The sequence below is a fragment of the Pavona decussata genome, unplaced genomic scaffold (assembly GCF_977016875.1).
Source record: "Pavona decussata unplaced genomic scaffold, jaPavDecu1.1 SCAFFOLD_254, whole genome shotgun sequence".
NCBI classification, from domain to species: Eukaryota; Metazoa; Cnidaria; class Anthozoa; order Scleractinia; family Agariciidae; genus Pavona; species Pavona decussata.
Genome location: NW_028145657.1, coordinates 4,318,828 through 4,344,698, shown reverse-complemented (window position 1 = coordinate 4,344,698; position 25,871 = coordinate 4,318,828). Strand labels below are relative to the sequence as shown.

Below are 25,871 nucleotides of genomic sequence, written 5' to 3'. Positions count from 1 at the left end.
ACCTGCCCATGTAAGAGAGCTTAAAATAAAATCGTGGTGTCTTATTAACTTTGTTTGGTGAAATATCTTGACTTTACGTTTTTGAGAGGTAGTTTATTTTTTATATCTCTTTCAACCTGTGTAATCTTCTGGACCTAACTAAGGTTAGGTTATAGGACGCAATAAGGAAAATGTCGCACGGAGATTAAGCAGGGGACAGTTCAATCTCTCATGTGGCATCCCCGTTTTCATGGAAGAGGTTCTGTTGCAGGGACAAAGTTTTTCCTCGCTACATGTTGCATGACGTGGAGTCTCAGCTGGATTTATGCGTCATGAAGCGGCGGAAAAGTAAACCAAATTTTGCTTAATGCCGCATGATGTGCACTGTTCTCACAAACTGTGCATGTCCGCTATAAAAACTGGAGAACACTGAAGCAAATCCTTGACACAAGCACGAAAACAAACAACAAACCTAACTGACTTGCCCTGGGCTAGAGGAGAGGACAGATGCCGTATGAGAATCGCTTTGCTATCTATCCTAGCCTGGTCAGCTAGCCGAACGGAGACCCTTCTTTTCGTTGATTGAATGTTGCAAATCTGTAAAAAGAACTTTCTCATCTTATCAGGTTTCAAGTGATTCTAATTTAGTTGATACAATTGTAGTTCCTTGTTTTAATGTAAATTATTCTAGCTTGTATTCTTTTTTAGCGGGAGTTTTTCACATAGGGCCCACCTCCTAAACCCCCTTTCACACCAGTTTATTTTTAGTTTTAACGTACGCATTAAACTGTGTGATGCGCACTGAGTGTGGGATTCCAACCAGGGCCACACTGGTGCGAGGAGAGTGTTAACAACGATTGTGCGAGCTCTTCTGCCATCGCATCCAGATAATAGCATGGAGAATAATCTGCGCTTGAGGAAATAAAGGAAGGCCGGAAGTTAATTCATGAATGAAGACAACAAAACTTTGCTTTTTGAAAAGCTTTTTATTCTACTTTCTACGAACTTGAAGTCAAAAAAGCACAGACTCATGCGCTTCAAGTTTCCTCGCCGTTTCTCTTGTCTGCGGCGTCTGAAAGCTTTTCTCTTCTTCAGATACCCTGCGAAAGAGACAATTACACCTTGAATAACTTCTACGTATAGGGGCGCAGCTTAATGCGATATTATGCTAAAATAAAAGCTTGCTACCCTTTTCTTCCCAGTTCGAGTATATTTAGCAGACATTGAGCTAAAAACTCTTAGGTTTCCTGGAATAACGAACTTCTAGTAATGCATCGGTAAAGTTTCTTGAGCTTAGTAAATATTAATATACAAGTCAAACATGTTCAAGGATTTTCGGTGTCGGGGACTGTCTCTAATTTCCGTGTGTTGAAGAGAAAAGCAGTTAGTACTGCTTCTCCGAGAAGCTGAAGACCATTACAAGATTCATTCGGTACATTTTCAGTGAACTTGCAATTAAAAAGGAGGAGCCAGGATGAATTACGACTGAAAGTGTATCTTTAATTTATTTCTTGGGCAAAACACAACTTTTTAACAGTTGGCAAAGAAACGAACAATTGGGTTGCCGTGAGATATTTTAATTTTTGACTTGGAGTTTTTTCTACACAATAAACAAATGAAATGTTTTCCTTTCAAAAAGTGAGTACGAGAGCATATTTACGGAAGGTTCGTTCATTTTCTCTGTGAGCGATGCAAACGCACGAGATATTTCAGCCATTGTTCCAGCGTGCAGAAAACCAGTTAAGTTTCTATCGCTGAGAAAAACATTTAATCAAGACAGATGAATGGATAAGGTGATTTGAGTACATTAAAACGTTTCTAGGCTATAAATCAGATATCTGAACGTGACCTTCAGCTGCATCCAATGTGCATTGTTGGCATGCCATGCTCATCTCCAGCCTTACCGACACGCGCATTTAGTCTTCGGGATTAAAGTGTATTATTTATACATGATCCATAGAGCGGTTTTTAATTGAGTGTCGAAAGTAATTTCGCGTTTGCTTTGGTTTTGCATTACTACGCTCTGTGGTTAGTTGACAAAACTCGCGCCACTTTCTCAACCAATGGGAATCCAAACCAAAACCAATCTTGTTTTCGCCGCGCGCGTTTTCCCGCGCTTGGCGCCAGTTACATGTACTTGCTTCGAATTCTGATTGCCTTGTTGTGTTGTTTACATCTGTTGCGATTGGCCAGAGCAATTAGTTTGTTTTTTGGTTTTACTACACTCACGTTGAAAACCGCTCTATGCACGGGCCATCAAGCGGTTTTCAATTAAGTGTCGAAAGTAATTTCGCGTTTGCTTTGGTTTTGCATTACTACGCCCTGTGATTGGTTAACAAAACTCGCGCCACATTCTCAACCAATGGGAATCCAAAGTGAAACAAATTGAGTTTTCGCCGCTTGCGTTTCCATGTATTTACTTCGAATTCTGATTGGCTCGTTATGTTGTTTACATCTGTTGCGATTGGCCAGAGTAATTACTTTGGTTTTGGTTTTATGACTCTCAATTGGAAACCGCTCTATATTTAATTAGGACATTACTGTGTTTTTATCTAATCTTACCTTTATTGGACACCCATACAGCTCAGCGCGCATGCTTATCCAGGAATGCCAACTCAAAGGATGGATTCGGACAAAGCGGGCGTGGAATGGCGGAAAGATATGATGAACAACAATGGAGTCACGATCAAAGTTGCCACGGAAAACCTTTCAAAAAAAAAATAAAAGTCAAATATAGAATTGTTGTTAAAGTTGGACCGGGCAAACAGTTCACTTGTCTCACTTGACGCAGCTTGAATGAAACCCTCGCAATTTAACGCGGAAAAGGGATTGAACTGTCGCGAACCACGCACGGTAGCCGTTTCGTCGGACAGAGTTAAACTTCAACCCCTTGGAAAACACTTTCTACAAATTTTCTTAAGAGAAATAGTTTGGTTTTCAGTGTGGAGAAATATGCGGAAAACTAGTGCAGCTAAACGATGGAAACTGTTTCCCCGCCGGACTCTACCGAAAGGAAATGCAAACGCGTAAAAATCTTCGCTGAAAGGTTGTTCGTCAACGGCGAGAGATCAGAAAGCTGCTATCACAAATTTAAGACCAGGAAACTTTCAATTTAACAACTCATTTACGATGTAAACCTACAACTTCACCCGCTTACTTTACTTTCCCTCTAAGTTGAAGCTTGAGAAATACTTGAATCTGTTATATCCTTTCCTTTTGAGACTGAAATTAATACTGTGGCTGTCTTCAAAAAACAGAACTATGGTAACTCAAAAGTTGAGGAAGTGTAGTGTACATGTAGTTATGTAAGTGGTGCCTTTCGCTCTAGAAACTAACCGCGGTAAAAATGTGATTTGCAACTGCACAACTTGAACTCTTTCCCAGTCCTACGGAGGGCAACAAACACTTCTTTGCGCAAAAAGTTGGTATTCTTCCATTTCTTTTACTGTCTGTTTTTCAATGAATCCTTTTCTCGTTTGGATAAATCATTCTCGATGGCTTCGAAATTCTAACTTTTTTTTGTCTCATTTCTCAGCCATGAAAACAAAAAAAGCTTTGCGAACATTTGCTTTGACCGGCCGCGCACGGGTCTATGACTGTATGACGTCATACCAGGATTTGCCTTTTCATTGGAGAGATGTACAATCGCGTTTACCAAAACGGCAAATGTGAGATTCGCGTTTCAGTGTTTTCTTGGAAATGTAGTACATAGACGAGAATGGTGCAAAATAATTCTAACCTTTGATGCTTACGCAAAACTACTTAATTTTACTGAGAAACTGAAAACAGCGAGCGGCAAATGGTCACGTGGTCATTTCAAGATCTGCCGTTTGCCGAAAACGTAATTCTTAATCTTTCCATTGCCTAAATTCCCTTCTATTCCATCGAGGAAACCTAATCTTGTACACAAATCTTCTCACTCTGGGTACGAGATAACGAAGAAACCGATAGATGGGAAAATATGATTGTATTAAAGGGACTTCTAGAAGCCCCGTGATTCAGTTTTCTTCGAAGTGAAATTAAGTTAATCGACAGACATTACCTTCTTCTTGCCACGCACTGTATACTGAACCCAGTAGGAACTGGTCAGGCTGTAAGACAGCGAGTAACTGGTGACCCATTGTGAAGAATCCTGCCTTCCTTGTGTGGCTACTTTAGTCACACTTGTGGGATGACCGAGGTCGATCTGTAGCCACTGGTTGCTATTTCTCGTTTTGACGCACCAGGCTCCCGCTTTACCGGACCTACCTACCAGGTTCAAACGGCCGAGTCTAGCTGCGTGGTTAGCGTTGTAAATAGTCGAGGCAGACATGGCGGCATCCCTAATTCGGCCATCTTCCATTCCAAGGGACATTGAGCAATGGTATCCTAAAAATATATTCCTTTTTTCAAAACGAGAACAATATAAATGATTTTATAACGAAAATTATGCTGGGCTTTGACATAACGAATGATAGTTAGTGAAGTAGATTAAAAGGCTTTCGAGCAAACGTATGGTCTCTGTTTGCATCAACATAGGTGACAAAATCTCGTGACATTGATCACACAGTTTAATCTTAACTTCAATACATTAAGTTTGAAGTTGGTGCGTTTAGCTTCCAGTTTATAGGGTTTCCAGTCATGTATAGCGATTAACCTTCTTCTCTGACCGTATCTCTATTGCTGTCATCCCGTGGGACATACAGTTACATCGAGCACTATGATGTTTATACTTTTATGTCACTATCACTTTTACTATGACTCTTATAATTGCGATTGTGTTTTTATGATGATGGTGATGATGATGATAATGATGATGGTGTGATGATGTTCTTATCTTACAACTACAATATCTCATTATTTTGAACAACCGATAATGCAGGGACAGTTAACAGAAAATAAGGGTTCCCATTGAAATAGCGCACGGGGAACCTTTAAAAATTGTCTGCTATATTAAACAGTTTCAAATCGACACAGATATTTGAAAATTGCTGATGTTGGAAAGATTGTTGTAACAATAGCAGCAAGTACTTTTTCTGTCAGTGGAGACTATAGCCTTCCTACTGAGCATGCAGAATATGTTTCCTATAGCTCAGTAGTGGAGAATCCGAATTAGTAATTCGAAAGCCATAGCTTTGACTTCTGTTGGGAGAACTACACAGAATTACCTTTTTCCGAGTATGCCTGTGTTACTTTTTGAAAAAATACCTCCTTCATTCATTCACCAGGCTTAAACTGACATAACATCACATTTCTTTCTCAAAATACAAAATCGTCCGCAGGAATAATACACTACTGTTTTCTAGTTACCTTCCTGGCAGCCATAAACCTCTGCCCTCATGCAGATGTGATTAGACCAAGTCTTGGGGTGGAAACGAAGGAATTGGGCTTGGATTGGTGAATGCACGGAATGGAAAACTGGGGTGTTGCGGTTGATATTGCCTCCAAAAACCTGGCATATTTATAATATTTGAGTTAATTCGTATTTCAAGTTTGCTCTTATACTGACAATGTGGTAGCACAGTTTAAAACACGAGCAGCAGTGTTTTATCGGGATTTAAAACCACGAGGCGCAGACGAGTGGTTTTAGACCCGATAAAACACGTGCTGTAAGTTTTTTGAACGGCTTGAAAACCATTCCTGGAAAAGCGTGTGTCAAGAGAATTCATAACAATGTTGCTTTTTTGAACGTTGGAAATTAGCATACGAGAAAAACATTCTAGAGTCATCAGGGGAAAAAGGATGCAAAACATTATAGTTTAAAGTGCACAATGCATGTACTAAGGAAGGAATAGCTAAATATAGTCAATATAAGTGGCTCGATTTACACTAGGGACGGATCATCCGTCAAGACAAATCGTCTGTCTAGTGTAACTACCCTGGATAATTCGTCTGGTCAGATGGTCCGTCTGAAAGCCCGTATTTATACACAGACGAATTATCAGACGAACCACCGTTCTTAACTCAAGTTCGTCCCAGATGGATGATCCGTCTCCATCACTAGACGATCGGGGATTTCAGTGTTCCCGACCGTCCTAGATTTTTCCGACTAATGAAAGCTGGAAATCGTAGACATCCCCGAACGTTTGGGATGGTCGCAGATAAATCGGGAAAATCAAGAGTGTTTCTATTTTCACGACGCCTTCCAGATTTCTGCGATGGTCGGCGATCATTCGCGAAATATGAAAACTCAAATTTGTACTGTCGAGGACGTTGGCGACAGGTTTAGCTCGTTACCAATCCTGTAAATTGCTTCGCTTTCCCCCGACAAAGTAAAATGGCGTCTGTCACCGATAAATACCTCAAATCTGGGACAAACGTCTCGCGATTTCCCGATATCTCGGCAAAATCTGGGACGTTCCGGAAACAGTGAAATTCACAATCGTCTGCGATTTTCCCAATATATGAAAACTAGTCTGAAAATCGGGCCATTGAGTTTTAGCGGTAAAGATCCCCATTAATTTTGGTAGTTTAAAATACCTTGATATGCCCATTAGAAAGTCTGTACCAGGCCCAGTGAGTTCCATCCACGCTGTAGGACAAACTATAGCTCATCACCCACTGGTTACTGTCATACCTCCCCTGAGTCACCACTTTGGTCACTGTTGTTTCACGCCCAAAGTATACCTGCAGCCACTGGTTTCCATCGTTTCTGCGAGCACACCATGCCCCGGCCTTACCTCTACTGGGGATTTTGTTAAGGCGGGAAAACTGAGGAATGTGATTGGCATCATAGGAAGTCGAGGCTGATAATGCGCTGTCAGGAAGATGGCCACTTTCCATTCCCAGAGGAAGGAAACAACTCCGAGCTACCGGTCAAAGGATGACAAGAAAAAGTTAAAAAGACGTCCTTTTGTTTTCCTTTGATATCTGAAAATAAATCTTAATTGCCTGTTGAGGCAGTGATATCACAACTGCGTGTATTACTGAGAAGTATAACGTACTTTATGAAATGTTTTGCTTTTCAACCTAACTGCCATCCCAAACAGTCTGGCAATGAAACGTTCTCGGTTAGCGTATGCTGGACCAGATATTTGATAGGGAGGCGGCGGCTGGACGTTTGTTACTCTGACCTTGCATGGTTGAGAGAACACTCTAATTTCCACACACAATTTAAGAGAAAAAGCTTTATTTGAGCACCTGTTTAAACAGAATTCTCTTATCTGTTTAAGACAAGATGCTTCATGTAACACTCCGTTTCCATACCGGTCAGATTTTCACACTCTATTGCATCCTTGGAGACCCAGGGGCAGATAGTTGGGTCAAAAGGAAGTCGAAGCGGCTAAGTTTACAAGAACGAAAGAGCGATCCCGGGCTCGCTCTTTCGTTCTTCTAAACTTAGCCGCTTCGACTTCCTTTTGACCCAACTATCTGCCCCTGGGTCTCCGAGGATGACTCTATTGAAGACAGGTGCTTCATTTGTGACCTTGTGACTCTGTTTAGATAACAGTTTCTTATTTGCATAAGGAAGGGGGGGGGGGGGGGGTAGAAGTGCCCCACACAGAGTTTGATCTTCCATAAAAGTTAATATTAAGGCAAAGACAGCCAAACTTGGTGACTTCTCCTAAACTCTATCTGGCAAAAACTTGGGATGACATTTAATTGTTGCGTTTGCGTAACATGATGTTTCTGAAGGGAACAAGATTTTGACAGCCATGGTTTTTTTTCGAAAGTTGGATTTTTAATCTTTTTTAACATTTTTGTGTCATTCTTTAAAGGGTATTTTATCTGTTTGGATTGTTTTTGCGTGAATGTGAATGTTTTTAGGTGGTTTTTAGCGGCTGTAAAGACTAAATGACGTAATTCCCATGTCATATAATATCATCCTCTCGTTCCTCTCGGAAACAGGTCTGAACAAGCTATTTACGCTCCAGGTTTCATTGGCGTAGCTTTAATGATGTTTTGTCGACATAATTATGCTCTGAAAGAAAGTGTTTAGCTGTTGTAAGGTTTTTTTTTTAAATAACAGCCTTACGGACTACTTTCGTTAGTTAATTATCCATTCTTTTCACAAATCAACCGGAAACTGAAGAGTTGCAAACTGGATTTCTTTTTCCTTATATAAATTTTTAACAGTAACATGCTTACCGTCTTCACAACCATATATCTCCACCCTCATTGACATGTGGCTATTCCAACCTTTAGGATGGAAGCGAATACTCCGGGCAAAAATCCTTGTGTCAGGACTAAAGAAATGTTTGACAACTGTTGTTCTATCACTGTTCCCAAGGAACGTCTGCAGTTAAGATTGACGAATTAATGAATGATTAAAAACTGGTGAATCATCGAATCATCGTTCACTCACACATTCAGTGAGACAGTCCTTCACAGTCAGTCACAAGATCATAGCCTTTCAGTCTGACTGTCGTGATCAGTTTGTTGACGTGTGGGTTGGTTGCCTTGTTTGCTGGGATGGTAGTTTGTAATTTAGTCAACTAGCCTGTCAGGTCAGTCAGTCAGTCAGTCAGTCAGTCAGTCAGTCAGTCAGTCAGTCACTAGTCAGTCAGTCAGTCAGTCAGTCAGTCAGTCAGTCACTAGTCAGTCAGTGAGTCATTCAGTCACTAGTCAGTAAGTAAGTAAGTAAGTAAGTAAGTCAGTCAGTCAGTCAGTCAGTCAGTCAGTCAGTCAGTCAGTCAGTCAGTCAGTAAGTAAGTAAGTAATTAAGTCAGTCAGTCATTCAGTCAGTCATTCAGTCACTAGTCAGTAAGTAAGTTATTAAGTCAGTCAGTCAGTCAGTCAGTCAGTCAATCATTCACTTAGTCAGTCAGTTATTCAGTCGGACAATCAGTCTTGTAGTCAGTCCTACAGTCAGCTAATCAGTAATTTAGATATTCGTTTAAATTTACCCAATATCAAATTTGCCTAGTTCACATGCAGGATAATTGTTAATCATCTCACAGATTTTGACAATAGAGGTTAAGATAAAGGGCGTTTTGTAATCACAAACTATGCAATCTCTCTTTAAATTCTGTCAATACCTTGACTTGACTGTTTTCCCGGATGTAAACCCAGTTGAAGTCGTCAGCAGTGTAAGCCAATGAGAAGCTTGTTACCCACTGATTACTGTCATGACGCCCCTGAGTAGCCACGCCTCGTATATTGAACATGCGCCCAAATTTAACCTGAAATTGCAATTTGACAAGTGACAAACTTATTTAGTGCATGATGAGGTTTTGTTGAGGAAAAATGAGTCAGGTAAATTTAATAAAAAATGCTGTTTAGGGGGGATAGAAATCACCTACAGTGATGCCAGACTGTACTGATACGGTCGTGTAAAAACTGAGTGCTAACCTGCGAAAAAGCATGGCTTATCGATTTTTTGGGAAGATACAGTGCTCAAGCCTGTTATCCACAGCATGTAGATACTCAGGGACACCCAACAGTTCATTTTGGTGGATAGAAATCTGTTCTGAAGGCCTGAGAAATCGTCTGAGAAATTCGAACTTATTTGGAAGAAAAATCAACAGTTCTCTTTTGAAAAATGTCAGCTCAAAATGTCGTTACACTGTAAAGCTTAAATTCCTTTTGTTTTTGAAAGGGAAAAATGTTGTTAAAAATACGAAATAAGGTCAGCTAGAATTTTCGTAAAAGCCAACAATAGCTGGTAAATTTGGGGAACAAAGTTTCGTCTCCTGATTAAACTTTTTGCCATTTAAATTTTCAGCTAAAGCACTAGAACAGATTATACTGTATTAGTTTACGCAAATGTGTCTACAAAACGATCTTGGAACACAGGAGGGAACATTCTAGGTATTGATGGTTACCCCTGGAAACTGGCTTCTCTGCTGCGATAAGATGCTAAATCGACAGCATCATAACGGCAAAAAAACAACAAATAAACAAACCGGGGGAGATTTCTCAAAGGGTAGCTTTCCAAATAGTAATCTGATAGGATTCCAGCACTTTTAATATGTTTGAAAGTATGGCAAATGTAGAAACACAGTCGTGATCTCTGTTAGTGGGTAAGACACCCATGCTGTTACAGCAGTCATACCGTTTGAACCCACTAGGTATGAAAGAGAAAACACGTTTTGGAGAAAATTGACCTACTCGACAATCTGAGAAGTTATTTCAAACCTGAAGCCATTGGTTGACGTTATTATGGCGAGCGGCCCAGCAATATTTCCCGCCATTTGGAAGCAAGTTGAGTCTCGCTCGGTTTGGGAGGAAACTGGCACTGTGATAGCTTGATGCTGTAAATGCTTCATCAGTAATTCTACCATCCTCTACCCCCACAGGCATTAGGCAGTTCTTTACTGAAATTAATAAACAAAGAAATAAATAAACAGAAAAATAAATCAGTAAATGAATAATAAAATCGCTCATGGAGTAAAAAGAATTTATTAACTGTTTTCTTAAAAATTGGGAAGAATGACAACTTTTACCTGAACAAAACAGAGACTAAACATTTTAAAATTAGTGTTAAATTAGAATCCAGACCCATAGCAACTAGCAAGAGTCAAATAACTCAGCGGGCCAAGCGAATCCAGTCCCAGCCCACCTCACCCCTCCCCCAATGACAAATACTACTGAAAAGGCTAGTTGCAGATGAACAAGTTTGCACGCTAACAATTTTCTTTTTGCATCCAAAGTTCAAGTATATGTATTTCATATATTCCACTTCCATTAATTCACCTCAACAGGTACATTACTAATTCACAAAATGACCAGCTCTCAGTTGGCTTGGTAGATTACTGCACCGATATCGTGGAGTGGGTCGTGGGTTAGAGTCCCGTTCAAGCCTGAATTTGTTCAAGCTTTCTTTTCGCAACTGCTAATGTTGCTACACAACTGCTACTGTCATTCAATTATTCAATTTTTTATTTGTGCGTGAAAGAGTAAACAAATTTTTTTCGTAAAAAAGGATCCGGCTTTGATAAGTTACATTGACTTCTGTGAACCACTGGTCAAATTTAGCAGGCTTGATAAGTTTCCAAAATAAAAAAAAACTGTCATGTTAAAATGTACAAACAAGTTCACGCGAACTATTTTTTTAATATTTGACAAGTGTTTTTTTTCATGGCGAAAAAAAGTGTTCGAAATAGAGAATTCTAAGTATAGTTTAATTATAAATACCATATCGAAGAACGTACTAGTATGTGGGCCTTGTTTAGGAATAATACAACTCGAGTTTAAAAATTCGCCTCTCTATGGAAGATTTTCATAAGTATTAAGTTGTCTGTTAGTAAACTTTTCCCTTCTTCTTTTTTTCCATCAAGACAAGAGAGACCCTTCAAGACTGAAAACGTACAACCCGTAGGTAGCTACCTTGAACTTTGTAGGGTCCTGCTATTCGTGCTGAATGAATACAAAAATCAATGGCAGATAGATATATTGAAACTGTTCACGATGTATCAGTTTGCGCCGAATTCATTGGAATATCGCATGCAGACAATTTACCAATTTCTAGCTGCTTTCTGTTTTCTTTCTCGACAAAGTCCCTGGAAACAACGAAACGCTGGATTCTGGTGGACATGCAGGGAAGTCTATAATGCCTAGAAGTTGACCGCACATACATATACTACATTTGATGATGAAAAATAATGAAAAGGATTGCTCACTATCAGCATTGACTCGTTGCGAACATTACCAAAATCAAAAGTATTTTGCAGCAGGCTGCAATAAACTGGATTATGAGTGAAATATGAGAAAGATTACAGTACAAGTTATCTTTACCCATTCACAGTCACAATATTTCTGTACCCCACCCTCTCCAGTAGCCACAGGTCTAAGATGTTGGGACATCAATAGCAATTCACTTGAAGATTTCAGCGGATTATCAAAGACCACTGGAGATTATAAGATATCTTGGAGCTTTTCAAGTCAGTATCTCATTAGTTTTTTCACAATTGTATATAAGCACATGCTAATTTTTAGTTCTCATCTTGAACTTGAAGATGACCGTCGGACGGTCGAAACGTCGTTCTCTTTTAGCGTTAAAGGGACAGTATCACGCTATTTTAAGTAACACATTAAAAATCGGAAAGACGCTATTCGGTTGATAGCAGCCAAGATATAATGACAAAATATCCATTAAAAGACTATCAGAATGCAAAGAAACTATCCACGGATATTTTTGCCGGAGATGACGAAGATAGAGAGGGGTTCAAATTTGAAAACGTCTGGCGGACGTTTTCAAATTTCGCTGTTGTAACACACTAAAAATCGCCGGTTGTACTATATTTTGGTTCAACCTTTCGTCTTAGAATCACTATCAATATTTCTTTAAATTAGCGATTGAGAAATTGATTAACACAGTGTTCAAAGTTTAACTTTCGTGAATTTTGGCCAAAAATCATGATATCTCCCATCGATTTCCCATGATACTGCCCCTTTAACTTTTATATTTAAATTATAATTAAGTACGTAAATTATGATCTTTCGGGTGAGTGTAGACCTGAGAAGGACTGTTTGTAGTGACTTTGGGTCTTATGACATGACTCTTTGGTTCAAACCATTTACAGCAATTATAAATGACACAAAAGACTCCACCTATATTCAATGTTGATTCGATCAGTGTCATAACCAGTTCAAGTGACACTCAGGCAGTTTACATGCGTGACAAATGAATAACTTACCATTTCGACAGCCATACACTTCAGCTCTCAAACAAGGGGCGTTAAGATTGTGAGTCAGGGGATGAAAGCGGACATAACGAGCTTCAATGTGAGGCTTTAATGAGTGCATAATGACCGTGTTTCTATCAGTGTTGCCAGCAAAGATCTGAGAAAGAAAAAGGAAAGGAATTTTAACACCGATATCAGTTAATTGTGTAATTTAAACGTGTAGTTACCATTATTAGTCTTGTCCCTCCATATTTCCTCGGCCGCATTTTTGGAAAGTTACTTTTGTTGCACAACCTTAGTTATCGCGTGATGGTCTTCCTTAACTTTAAATATTAACGCATGGGTCTTGTGATATTTCATCGAAAAAGTAAGGGAATGGTCCATCTTCTGAAGATTTGGCCATAACATCGCAAAACTACGGAAGCATAATATGCTTGCAAATGTCAACATATTGACATACACGACGTATGTAAATTAGGTCACGTGACCTGATGCGGGCGCAACATTCGTGAAAACATTTCATAAAAAATGACACCACTTTTTATTGCCTTCTGGAAGCTGCCCGTAGTTTTTAACTCGTGAATGCGCGCATGCGCAATGAACGAGTTATAGCGATGGTGGACTTTTTCACTTGGTTGGTTGGTTGGTTCTGTCGTCAACTTTCGGGCATGCGCAGTGAATGAGTATTAAATCAAATTAGTGGAAAAACACGCGATAATGTTCTGTTCCGACGCATCAGGATATTCTTATTCAATCTGTAGAGAATAATTTGAAAATCATTTTAGTGTTAGAATGGAGATTTTTCGTTGAATCTGATCAAAGTTATAGGTTTTTTCGTTTTTTCCACAAAGTCTGGTGTCTTTTAAGAATTTAAAAATAATTGAATTTAACAATAATTGAATTTAAAATAGTTTAATTTAAGAATTCAATTAGTGAAGTGTCGGCAAGATCTTTGAATAAACAAGACGCTTTTTATAGAGCATTCACGTTGCTTGCGTTGATGTATGTTTAGCACTAGTGGCCTTATTTATTGTAGGCCTCACCGATTTTTTAACCTATCCTCCCTTCGCGATTGAACTAACTGAATAGTCTAACTCAGAAATATTGCGTGATATTGCGTTGCGCTACTTGAAAGTTTGCCGCTAAAAAAAATATTTCCCGCCAGAAAATGTCTTCAGCTGAAAGAAGCACTCTTAACTGGAAAGTTCACTGCTAATCGTAACTTTTTGCATAAATGAAAACTCGACATCTTTCACCATATTTTTGCTTCTCATACAAAAGTATAACATCAAGTAGATTAGTTTGCTAAGAAACATTACTTTGGCTGTCAGTTTTCATGTGAAAGCGGAGAGTGCCATCTCACGCATCAGTGACGTCGTAAACAAAATTATGCAAATTTCTGGTGAAGTGAACAGTTTTAGATCTTGTCAGCTTTCATAGAGGTTTCAAAGGGAAAAATGTTTCATTTTCGCAATTTACATCGGGTAATTTATGGGAAATCAAAAGGACACGGTCGATGAATTTTCATCAACTGTTTAATACATACCGTGTAGAATTTATTGAAATGCATGTGTACAGGCAGGGGCACCCAAATCTGTTCGGATGTAAGGTTCCCTAAAAATTTCGAAAGTTTTCGCCTAACGATCCCCTCGACTTTTCGAGGTTTTTCTGAAAACCCTCAAGTTTCCCTAGAATTTTCGGAAATGATGTGCACACGTTTTCTAACTCACATAATTTTCGGATGGTGTTTTTGTCCACAAAACGTAGCTATTCTAACAGCTGCTATGATTTTCGGTGAGAAAATGAGGTATTACCAGGAATTTGCATTATTTAGGTCTGACAGAGCGTATAATTTTATCCCCAAACGTTTTTGGATGAATAGGTTATACGCCTATTATATTCGGATGAGCAGTTTATACTCACTAAGATTTTCGCTTAATTTTCGTTGTCACAGGTATAGCGAAAAAAACATTTTCTAATGAAACTATTGCTACTACGTGTCTTCGAACTTTTGGCAAGACCCACCAGGATAGCTAAAACTTTTGGATGAGACAAAAAAGCCCCCTTCAACTTTTGACGCAACCAAAGTTCCCCTAAGATATCCGAATAGATAAATATCTTTCAGGGCAGCTCCAAATTAACCAAACAGGCTTCTAAAGCAAACAAAAATCCATTTTGGGCACTTCTGACGTATTCACGAAGATTTGGTCGTTGGGTGCCCCTGTACAGAAAAACCAAAACCTTTTTGGTACGTTCACTGAATAATGAAGCCAAATACAGACGGCTAGCTTTCATTTAAATAATTCTTATTTAGCAAGAGTTAGTCATATTTCAAATTATTTTTACTTGAAATGTAATACGACACTTTGTTCAAAAGATTTCCCTTTGTGAGATCAGCTCGAGCAAAGTTACGTTTTGTGCGTTTTTCCACAAAGTGCGATGTCTTAAATTCAATTAGTGAGTGTCAGCATGAACTTTGAATCAAAAAGGACAGGTGAAAATTTTTTAAATGGCGCAGCAGAGTAACCTTATTCAATGAGTAGGGAATAAGTTTACAATCATTTTAATAGTATAAGAATGGTTATTTCTCGTTACATAATCGGGCAAAGATATAATTTCTTTTAGCTTTCAAGGAAGTGTCCGAAGCCGTCTTTTATTTCGATTCAGTGATGTGTCATCTGCATTCACGAGTTGTTGTTTCCCTCGCATTCGAGATTTTAATAGTACCTCCTTATAGGTACCTCCCTATGCAGCGCTGCATACACACGCAACATTATATTCAAGTGCCAAAATAATAGAGCCTTTACAGTTATAACTAACAATCTGGATCCTTATTTTTACACTTTCATGCATTAAACAAGTCCAGGAACATTGTAAGAAGTCTTGAACGAGGATTATTGAATCCATTGTTGAATTCTTCATTGATTTTTTTTTGTGTGCGAACGTCAAACCAATAGCCCAGCTTGTAAACTGCAAGTGTTCAAGTTTTATTAAATTGACCTCAGGTGTCATGTGATGTTAGGAGTTAGCGACCATCTTTGGACTCTGAGCTTTTTCCCTTGAGTCACAGAGCGACAAAACAATCCAGTGTGAACAGTTTATTTTACCTTGTCTACAGCTCGTTGTTTGTACCAAGTCCAGTGTATTCCATCCACACTGTATGACAGTTTGTACGTCTTAACTCTGTCCTCGCTGTTGTACCGGCCTTGAGTTGCCACTTTTGTCACAGCAGTAATTTCTCCCAAGTCTATTCGGAGCCACTGATTTGTGCTTTTAATCTTTGGACACCAAGCGCCCATGTGTTTGCCGTCGCTCAAAAGGTTAAGTCTTGCTAGCGAAGGCCGGTGCCGATTGTCAACACTACTTGAAGCTGTGAATGAACTATCAGGAATACGTTTGTCTTCCAACCCAAGTGAGACGGAGCACCTGTGAACTGCAAAACAACAAGAAATGTTGGAAAATTGCATGAGTCCCTCAGTCCAGGTATGGCTGATAATTAGCACAGAACCCTCTGTTAGAAATCATTACCATGGTCACTGTGCTCAGTAAAAACATGTACACCTGACACAAATTTAACCTACGTGCGGAATGAGAGGCCCATTTAAGTGATACCCGGAAGTCTTGCTTGGTGGTAAAATTGGTACAAAACTGAACCTAAATTCATTAGGTACAACATAAATTCTTTTGGCACCATTACCAACTTAATTTTGGTTTATTTTGGCTGCACTGACATCCCTAAACCTTCAATACAAAGTCCCTCTGTGCTTCAGTATGCAACTAAACTTTGCATTCGTAAATAAATGTTTTATTCACATAGACGTGCATTACTGCAAAAAGTGTGAAGCTTGAGTTGGTGTTACATTATATTGGTAAAGACCATTTAGGAGAAAATTGCATTCCATTATTCCATATGTCTTGCGGGTTTAAGGTGGAGACATATGGACCTAAACAAATTGCGTAATTTTTATTCACTATAGTTGTTTATCAGGTTATTGATATGAATTATCTCATTGGTCAAGAAGAGCCTCTCAGTTATCAGTAAGTTACAGATGCACGAGTCCCATCTAATGCTGTCACTGATTTTTATTGTGGATGTCAAGTCATTTCCTATAGGTTTTACCAACGTACCATTTCTACAGCCATACACCTCTGCTCTCATAGAAATATGACCATGCCATGACTTTGGGTGGAAGCGAATGAACCGAGCATTGAAAGAATTCACAAGCAGGTGTTCCACGACTGTATGTCTGTCCCTATTGCCTGAAAAAATCTTTTTATAAAACAATGGCTAAAATTAGTATTCTAAAGAGAACGTGCGACAACAACTCTCTTGAAACTTTTTTTTTTTGAAATTACACCCTTTAATTATTGCTACAAAGCGGTTTTTCATTTGGTAGCCAAAATTTGTCAGACTAATCATACAGTTACATAATTGCTCACATGACGTCTGTAGACTCCTGATCAGCTTAATTAACCAGTCACTTAACAGAACTACAAGCCGGCAATGCAATTGATTAAGAAGCGTTCATCTCCATAATGTCAAAAACGCTGTTTTGAGTATTAAAACAAGTTAATCCATGATTATAGAAATGTCTACTGGGCAAAATAGTAACGTCTCTTATTTACGATCGTTTCTTCAGATACGTGCTAAGAGCTACCAGCTGTTGTCATGGATTCAAGTTGATCTCTAAAACATAAGTGTCTTCTTTTCAACAATGGTAGGCATTCTAATTAAGTTTAAGTTTAAGTTTAATAATGCTTTGTCATGCTAGTATATGTGCAATAAAAATGAAATTACAAAAGAGATAAAAAGCGCATGACCGGAGAATAATGCTTAAGAGAATAATAATAAAAATTAACTATGCAATGAATTAAATAAAAAAAAAAAGTATTTCTTGATAGGCTTTTGAAACTTGGAAGAACATGCAGTTTCAATATCTGCAACATTAGACCTACAGCTGCCTATTAATGGTGATATTATTGTATTGACTTACCCACGTGACACTGTTTTCCTTGTACTCGACCCAGTGCATCCCGTCCACGCTGTAAGAGAGAGTGAATTTTGTCACCCATTGGCCAGCGTCCTGCCGCCCTTGTGTTGCTACTTTTGTCACTCGTACCAGCTCCCCAAAGTCGATTTGAAGCCATTCTTTTCCGTTATTAGTTTTAGTAGCCCAAGACCCATGTCCCTTACTATCGGCGTGAATGTTCAACCTGGCCCTTGCTGGGACAAATTTGGCATCGTGGCTGGAAGAGGCAGAAAACGCAGCGTCTGGTACGTGACCGTTTTCCAATCCGAGAGGAAGAGAGCAGCGGTACACTACAAAATAACGTTAACTTCTCAGATTATTTACATTGCTATTGCTCAAGAGAAAACAATAACAGTAACAAGTAAAGATGTTCGTAGCTGATAATATTTAAGTTGCTTGTTATTCTGCTAGGTTGTCAAGTGTAAAAGACAATTGCAATCAATCAATCAATCAATCAATCAATCAATCAATCAATCAATCAATCAATCAATCAATCAATCAATCTATCTATCTATCAATCAATCAATCAATCAATCAATCAATCAGTCAATCAATCAATCAATCAATCAATCAATCAATCAACCACCAACAAGTCAGTCAGTCAGTCAACCAATTAATCAATGAAGGGAATTGAATAAATGCATCAAACAGATGAAGGTGTATTTAATAAAATCTGGCCAAATCGTAATTTAAGTCAGACAAAGCGAGTATTCATCAGGAACCAAGAAAGCTAAAATACAAGTATCAACTTATTTAGCTATCTTTTCTTTAAGAAAGTAAACATAAATATGGAACCTGACTGGCTTATTTACCAAAAGTACCTGTCAATCAACTCTTTTGAAAGTTAAAGAACTCGTTTTACAAAACTTGGTTGAACTGGCAGGCATTTCAAAACAACGGTTGATGTCAAAAATAGAATGGTGAGTTCATTGCGTAGTCATCGCACAATTGTTTCCTTTTTGTATGCTTGAAATGTTTCCTTCACTTTTGCAATTCGCACTGTCTAATTTTTCGAGCTCTTGTAAGAGTAAAATACTGTATTTCTTAGTTGGTTGAAGAAGGTGCGGCTTACCTAACAACGGATTCGTGTAGATACTTCTTTTGTGGAGTGATAGCTTATCGTCTTCTTCGTGGTTGGCAGGTGCCTGGGAGAGAGAAAATGAAATTAAAACTTAAAGTGCGTGTATGTGTTAAACCCTTCTCTCTTTTCCCTTTGCAGTGTGCGCGTGATAATTTTAAGATAAAAGCTGAGAGAATGTCATTTGGGCAATGATCGCCGGTAGTAATGTGTTTTCAGCCAATCAGGTCCAAACGAAACTCCGTCTGGACTCGCACACTCGCATTTTCCCGCACTTGACACCTTTTACAAGTTTTTGCTTCAATCCCTCTCTGATTGATGCATTGCATTATTTGTTCCTCACGTGATTGGCCAGATGTGATGAGACAGTTGGTTATCAGTTGGTTTATAGTGCAAATTAACAAAGTTAGAATTAATTGGCATGTCTGCCTATTTCTTACAACCCAGTTTTCCCATTAATCATGCAGTTAAGATGACATTGTTTTTCGAATTTATTTGATTATCGTAAAACCAAAGCCAAAATTGTTACTCTGGCTGATCAGGAGAGATTTAAACAGCACAATAAACCAAACAAGAACTTGAAGCAAATGCATGAAACCGGCGCCGAGCGCGGGAAAACGCGTGTGCGCATTACACGATTGGTTTTGGTTTTGCATGTATCTCATTGGTTGAGAAAGTGGTGCGAAATTACACAGAGTGGTAAATGAAAACTAAAGCAAACACGAGATTACCTTCGACAGTCGCTACAAACAACCAGAGGAATATTGTAGCCAAAAGAAAGTACATACAAGATTTGATACTGAAAACAGAGTAAGCTAAAATTAAGGCAAATCCGAGTCCATTCTAAGGTTTTTTTAAAATAATTTAAATGAATATACTATCTTTTTAAGTTATTCTCATCAGATTTCAGAATGGAAAGAAACGTTTTTACCTAGAAAATATCACAACAGTTAAGAATTTAGCTTAGAGTGATTTACGTAAGATATTGTACTTTCTGTCACTACCAGTTCTATTGACTTTTTAAAAATGCATTTTTCTTCCAAATATTTCCCGCATAGAATGCATTTAACAAACCAAAAACCTTAAAGCAGATTCGGGTGAAGATCAGCGAATTAAAACATATCTCCGTACCTTCTTAGAAGAATATTCGGTGTGGCAGAGTGATATCAGCAATGCGACGATAAAAATGTTCATGAAAAAAAGAGCCATTCTCTGAAAAGTCTCCGTAAAGTTCCTTCTTTCGTTACTGAAACTCGAACGAATGACGCAGGTAACCAGAGGGGACCACTGCTTTGAAGTGAATGAGCTATTGTTTTGAAGAACTTGAATTTTCTGGTACGAATCTATTACGCCTAACTATTGTTTTAGGAAACTTGAAATGTCTCGAACTAGTTATTTACAGTTCGACCATTGTTCACCAGAAACTTGAACTGTCTTGAAAATAATAATTATTTATAAGCAATTGTTCCAAAGATCTTGAGGTTTCTCGTGCCAGTTTGTTTACAGATGTATTGTTCGTGGTTGAAAAACTATCAACTAAAGATCTGGAATGGGTTAACCTTTGCTGAGGAGGATAATAGGGAATAAAATTAAAAAATTAAAGACTTTTAAATTGAAATGGTTTTACCTATATTCGTACATTTCATCAAGCCCTCTTTTTCAGACCATTCAAACCCATATGGAATCCAATCTCCTTTATAACAAAATAGCTTCTTATTCTCCGCTGCTTCTCTATAGTATTATATTATGTAACTTTTTGATTCTACACATTGCCCACTGGAAGCAAAATTAAGCAACATCTTAGCTATTAATTTTCGTCTAGCAACATAGTTTGAGCCAGAATATTAATTGCACGACGAGAAAAAATTATAAACAATAATGGAAATAAAAGAAACATCATACAACTTTATTGGGGCGATTTTGGCTTTTTGGTCATAAAATCCCGTTGGAGCACTTCTTTTTGGCGAATTGAAGAACAAGAAATAATTTCAATTGCTACTTTTCTAAAGTTATTCCAATATTATTTTCAAATTTAAAACGGGTACAAAACCGCGAAGAACGAAAATAAAATCTGTTAAAAATGCAATTTCATGTTGCTTTGTAGAGCTGCAGTACAAAATATTTAGGTGAAAACTGTGTAATCTTGCAGAGAACCAAAGAGATTGTCACTGAGTACAAAAACACAATGCTGTAATAATACTATAAGCAGTGTAAAAGGTGAATAACTGTAGACATGAAGAGGAAAAAACGTTTCGGTGAAGATAAGCAGCCTCATGGTTTGATTTGTGGTTTAATAAACAGCAGGATTTCAGACTGAGGAACTGATTAGCTGGATCTGTTCTGTAAACCGATTGCCGCAGAAATAAAGCATCTTGGTTATTAGTTAGTGTAGCCTTGGAGATCTGAATATTTTCTTCATCTAACCATTCAAGAATCACAAATAGCCACATTGCTGTGAGAGAACATTTCTTCATCAGTGGAAATGTCAGTTATTTCTTTGTTATGCTCTTTAGCGTTTTTAGTAAAAGCTGAAGCCTAAAGTCGGATTATACGAGGTGAATATTCTGGATAACTACAGTTACCAACCTTAATAGAAATTTCGGCTTCATAACGAGGAAGCAATATCACCGATGCGACGATGAAAATGACCATCGAGTAACGAGCCATTCCAAAACCTTTCCTTCAACGAGGCTCAATAGAATGACAAAGGTCTTCCGTATCAAGAAATGGTCCATTGTAGTGAGTCAAATTCGTCTTCACAAGTCCAAACAAAAGCCTTTTGTTGTTTATTGCGCTTAGGGAATTGTTCCGAGACTCGGCGAAGATGAATTTCAAATCGTCACAAAATTGTCGGCGTGTCAAATTAGCGGCACTAGGGGAGAGGGGTTTGCAAAGTTTCCGAAGGTTTACTATTATTGACCCTAAGCAAGAAACCTGGAAATGCAAAGTTCTTTTATACGATTTTGGATCAGTTGATAAAAGCGCCCAGCACAACGCCGCAAAATAGTGAAGCTTTTATCGATGGTTTCACTTGGTCAAGAGTTGTGAATTTCAAAACTAACTTGCCTTACTCGTAAAAAAAAGAAAGGAAAGAAAAGGCTTCGTCTTCGAAAAATCGCCCGATTAGACCGTTTGATTGAAAATGATCAATGTGGTCGTTGTCATTTAGTCTTAAAACAAAAGCATCGCCGGTTGCTAGCGCGGCTCTTAAAGAAGAGGTGTTAGTTTTAAAACCATCACGCTTTAAATCGCGACGCGACGCTCTCGCCAAATATGCAAATTTCGAACTCGTGCAGTCATCGGCTATTTTTTAATTTCCCTCGTGAATTTCGCTATTGTAATAACAGCGAGTTTGAATTTCCCTCCTGAATTAATAAGCCTTTGTTTGGCGCTAAAGCTATTGTTTCAAAATCTCCTTTTATGGTCGTATTTGCGAAGCTAAACAAAGAGCATTGTCTTTGAATTTGATCAGCTTTTCTTGATACGTCCATGAGAACATTACTTTGGGTTAATTATGCTGGCAGAAAACTGGAAAATTCTCGACAGAATCTATTTCAAGAAGTTATTACTCAGCCGTTAACTTCCCAGTGCAAATGATGGGGGAGGGGGTGGTGTTATTTTGATGTGTGTACCATCCCACTGGGGGACAGGACTAGATATCCAACAATACACTCTCATACATATTGTTATAGCCGAATGGAATGACGAACAATAAAAAAGAGATTATATATATATTCATACTCTGCCAGATATGAAGTGATGTTATGTTGTGACAGTGTAAATATAAGCTTAATTCTCGTTTACGATCTTTAACATCGTCAGTAAAAGCTAAAATTAAGATTACATGAGGTGAATATTTTAGATAACTACAGTTACCAACCTTAAGAGAAATTGCGGCTTCATAACAAGGAAGCAATATCATCGATGCGACGATGAAAATGACCATCAAGAAACGAGCTATTCCAAAATCTTTCCTTCAACGAGACTCGATAGAATGACGAGGCCTTCCAGGAGAACATTGCTTTGGGTTAATTATGCTGACAGAAAACTGGAAAATTCTCAACAGAATCTATTTACAGAAGTTATTACTCAGCAGCTAACTTCCTAGTGAAAATGATGGGGGAGGGGGTGGTGTTATTTAGATGGGTGTACCATCCCACTGGGGGACAGGACTAGATATCCAAAAATACACTCTCATACATGTTCTTACAGAATAGAAATTTTTATTCGTTTATCTGTGAAACAGACTGATTCGCCGAACTCTTGTGAGGTTTAAACTAGGGTAATCTTTCTCTTGTTTTACAGAAACACCACAAAAAATTTGGTTTGTTTGCAATTAAAAGGAAACTTATGATTAGCCAAACAAATGACAGCTTCGTATCTTGAATATTTGGAGAGAACAGAGTTAAAAATGATTATATAAATTCATACTCTGCCAGATAGAAAGTGATGTTATATTGTTTTTCTTTATACGTAAAACGAGGGTCAGGTGCTTTGGCAACGTGAAAAGAATCTCTTTTAACGTAAATGGTAAGACAACACGAAAAAAGTTCAATTAAATTAAAAAATTCAGTTTCTGATATTTTAGCAGATATTGCCCAACTTGTCTACGTTAGATAAACAATTTCGGTTGAACAATGGCTTTGTATATGTTTTACTCATCTGCGCTTTTGCTGGAACATTGCATGTATCACCAACGCGCTCAATCTAGCTTTTTGACTGCAGAACAATGCATTTTCAAGGATCTGATTATCTGCAGTTTACTCCGAGAAACGTTAGCTGGGAAACTTATTGTACAAGAACCGACCAAGAAAAAAGTAAAAGGAGAGCTAGTTGTAGAGTGAACAATCAAAGGCGTAAAAAATTCTATAGCGGCGGTTAGAAGTAAACAATGGCAAGGCTCAGGAAAGCGAAAACTGATTACGTTCAATTCAGCTCAGTGTACCCTTTCAAACATCAAAAAAATGAATAGTATTTTGTCTACTTTTGTATCACAAACAAAACGTGTTTTGTTTTTTTTCAGTAGCATCGGTAATATTCAGTCTCATTTGCAAATTTTAGTTTGCAACTTCCAAATCTTTAATTTATAAGTGTGTCGTTAGTAAAAATTAAAGCTAAAATTAAGATTACATGAGGTGAATATTTTAAATAACTACAGTTACCAACCTTAAGAAAAATAGCGGCTTCAGAACGAGGAAGCAATATCACCGATGCGACGATTAAAATGTTCATCAAGGAACGAGCCATTCCAAAACCTTTTCTTCAACGAGCTCAATAGAATGACAAAGGTCTTCCAGGAGAACATTGCTTTGGGTTAATTATGCTGGCAGAAAACTGGAAAATTCTCGACAGAATCTATTTTCAGAAGTTATTACTCAGCAGTAAACTTCCTAGTACAAATGATGGGGGAGGGGGTGCTGTTATTTAGATGGGCGTACCATCCCACTGGGGGACAGATCTGTAAATAAGCAAAAATGTTGTTAGATGTTGTTACAGAATGGAAGTTTGTTTCGTTTATCTGTGAAACACTGTTTCGCCGAACTTTTATGAGGTTAAAACTAGAGTACCCTTTCCCCTGTTCTACAGTTACGACAACACAAAAATTGGTTTTTGGTTCTCAAAATTTGGTTTGTTTACAGATAAAGGGAAACTTTACTTGCTTATGGATCCGTTCAAAGATAGCTTCGTGTCTCGAACGTCTGGAGAGAACGGAATATAGAAATATTAGTTATATAATTCATAATCTGCCAGATAGAATGTGGTGCTATAAGGCTTTTTTCTTTATGCGTCAAACGAGGGCAATCTCAGAAATAATTTAAGCAGAGATTGTCCAAAATAACCACTCAGTTAGATAAATAATTTCGCCTGAATGAGTCGAAAGATGGCTTTCTTTGAGTCACCTCCGTTTTAACTGGAGCTTCAGCGGCGTCCGGTTCTTCATTCCTGTGAACAGCCGTTTGAACATATTTGCCTCAACGCGAGCAATAAACAGGGGCAATAAAAATACAAAAGAAGGGTTAGCTAGCGTTTTCATAAAGACAACAACGTCAAAGAAATCAAGCCGTCAATTGTGAATAAGCAGTGTAATGTTTACCATTTTTCATGTGATCTGTGTGATGCAGATTACGTCGGCTACACAGCCCGACACCTTCATCAACGCATTGCTGAGCACAAAAATTCGGCAATCGGTAGACATTTCTTAGAAGCTCACGGTAACAGTAACCTTTTGAAAGAAAACCAATTTAGGGTTTTAAGAAAGTGCCAGGGCAAATTTGATTGTTTAGTTTTTGAAATGCTTTTCATCAAGAAGCTCAAGCCCAATTTAAACATCAAGACGGACTCCATACGTGCGAAACTTTTTGTTTGATATTTTCAATTTTTCTCACGTTACAGCTTCTAATCAGCCATTGTTGTTTTTTAGTATTTATAGACTGCTACTATCGAACATATTTTGACTTGATAATGACGTTTAGCTAACGTCGAAACGTCGTCGTTTTTAGCAAAGAGTCTTTTAATCTTAAAATGATTTTAAGAAATATTTTTTCGCAATTTTTTATAGTTAACGTCTAGTAAATTCGGGAAATACTGAAGATTACGTTCCCTAAAACTTTCTGCAACTCAGCTGATTCTCAGCCAAACCATTCAAATGGATCAAACTTTTGTTTATATGGTCTGGCTGGAAACCCCCTGAATTAATAGTTTTGAAGTAGGTAATCTGATAAAACCTAGCAGTTCAACCAGCAAATTAGTTTGTTATAGTATGTTAAAAAAAGCCAATGACGTTTTTCTCGCAGCCGTAATACAGGAAGAACTGATGATAGATAGAGATACACTTCCGTGAATGAACATTTTTCAAGATCTGAATTTTTGCAGTTTCAACTACAAGAAACGTCGGCTGGGAATTATTGTACGAGAACCAACCAAGCAAAAGGAAAAGGCGAGCTAGTTATCGAGTGAGGAACCAAAGGCATTTGAAGCTCAGGAAAAATTTTTTTGTGGCGTTAAGTGGTAAACAATGGCAAAGCTGAGCAAAGCAAATACTGATTACGCCTCTACCCTTTCAAAAACAATTAATGGTATTTTGTCTACTTCTGTAGCACTAACAAAACGTCGTTTATTTTCAGAAAGCCTCGATAATTTCTTCTCATGTTCAAAGTTTAGTGTGGCGTTTCCAATTTGTAGTTAAGCAGCTGCGAACGTTTCATGCACTGCATGTAATTGAGTTGGAAAAGATAAACA

At 38.1% G+C, this 25,871-nt stretch overlaps 1 protein-coding gene across 4 annotated transcripts; it reads right to left on the bottom strand.

The window, feature by feature from the left end:
* Positions 1–945: 945 nt before the first annotated feature.
* On the bottom strand, positions 946–23,948 carry LOC146456696 (uncharacterized). Of its 4 annotated transcripts, none has more exons than XM_085092644.1 (14): positions 23,799–23,948; positions 18,627–18,699; positions 17,519–17,844; positions 16,653–16,794; positions 15,632–15,957; positions 12,537–12,681; positions 10,036–10,214; positions 8,937–9,080; positions 8,047–8,194; positions 6,439–6,767; positions 5,269–5,410; positions 4,022–4,347; positions 2,542–2,685; positions 946–1,079 (listed from the first exon to the last, which is right to left on the bottom strand). In XM_085092644.1, the coding sequence occupies exons 1-14, from the start codon at positions 23,877–23,879 to the stop codon at positions 1,071–1,073; spliced, it is 2,514 nt and encodes an 837-aa protein (XP_084948770.1). In that variant the 5' UTR covers positions 23,880–23,948; the 3' UTR covers positions 946–1,070. The 4 variants fall into 4 exon arrangements, with proteins under 4 accessions (XP_084948770.1, XP_084948773.1, XP_084948771.1 ...); XM_085092647.1 differs by lacking the exon at positions 23,799–23,948 and adding an exon at positions 22,513–22,616; XM_085092645.1 differs by lacking the exon at positions 23,799–23,948 and adding an exon at positions 21,219–21,331.
* Positions 23,949–25,871: the final 1,923 nt, after the last annotated feature.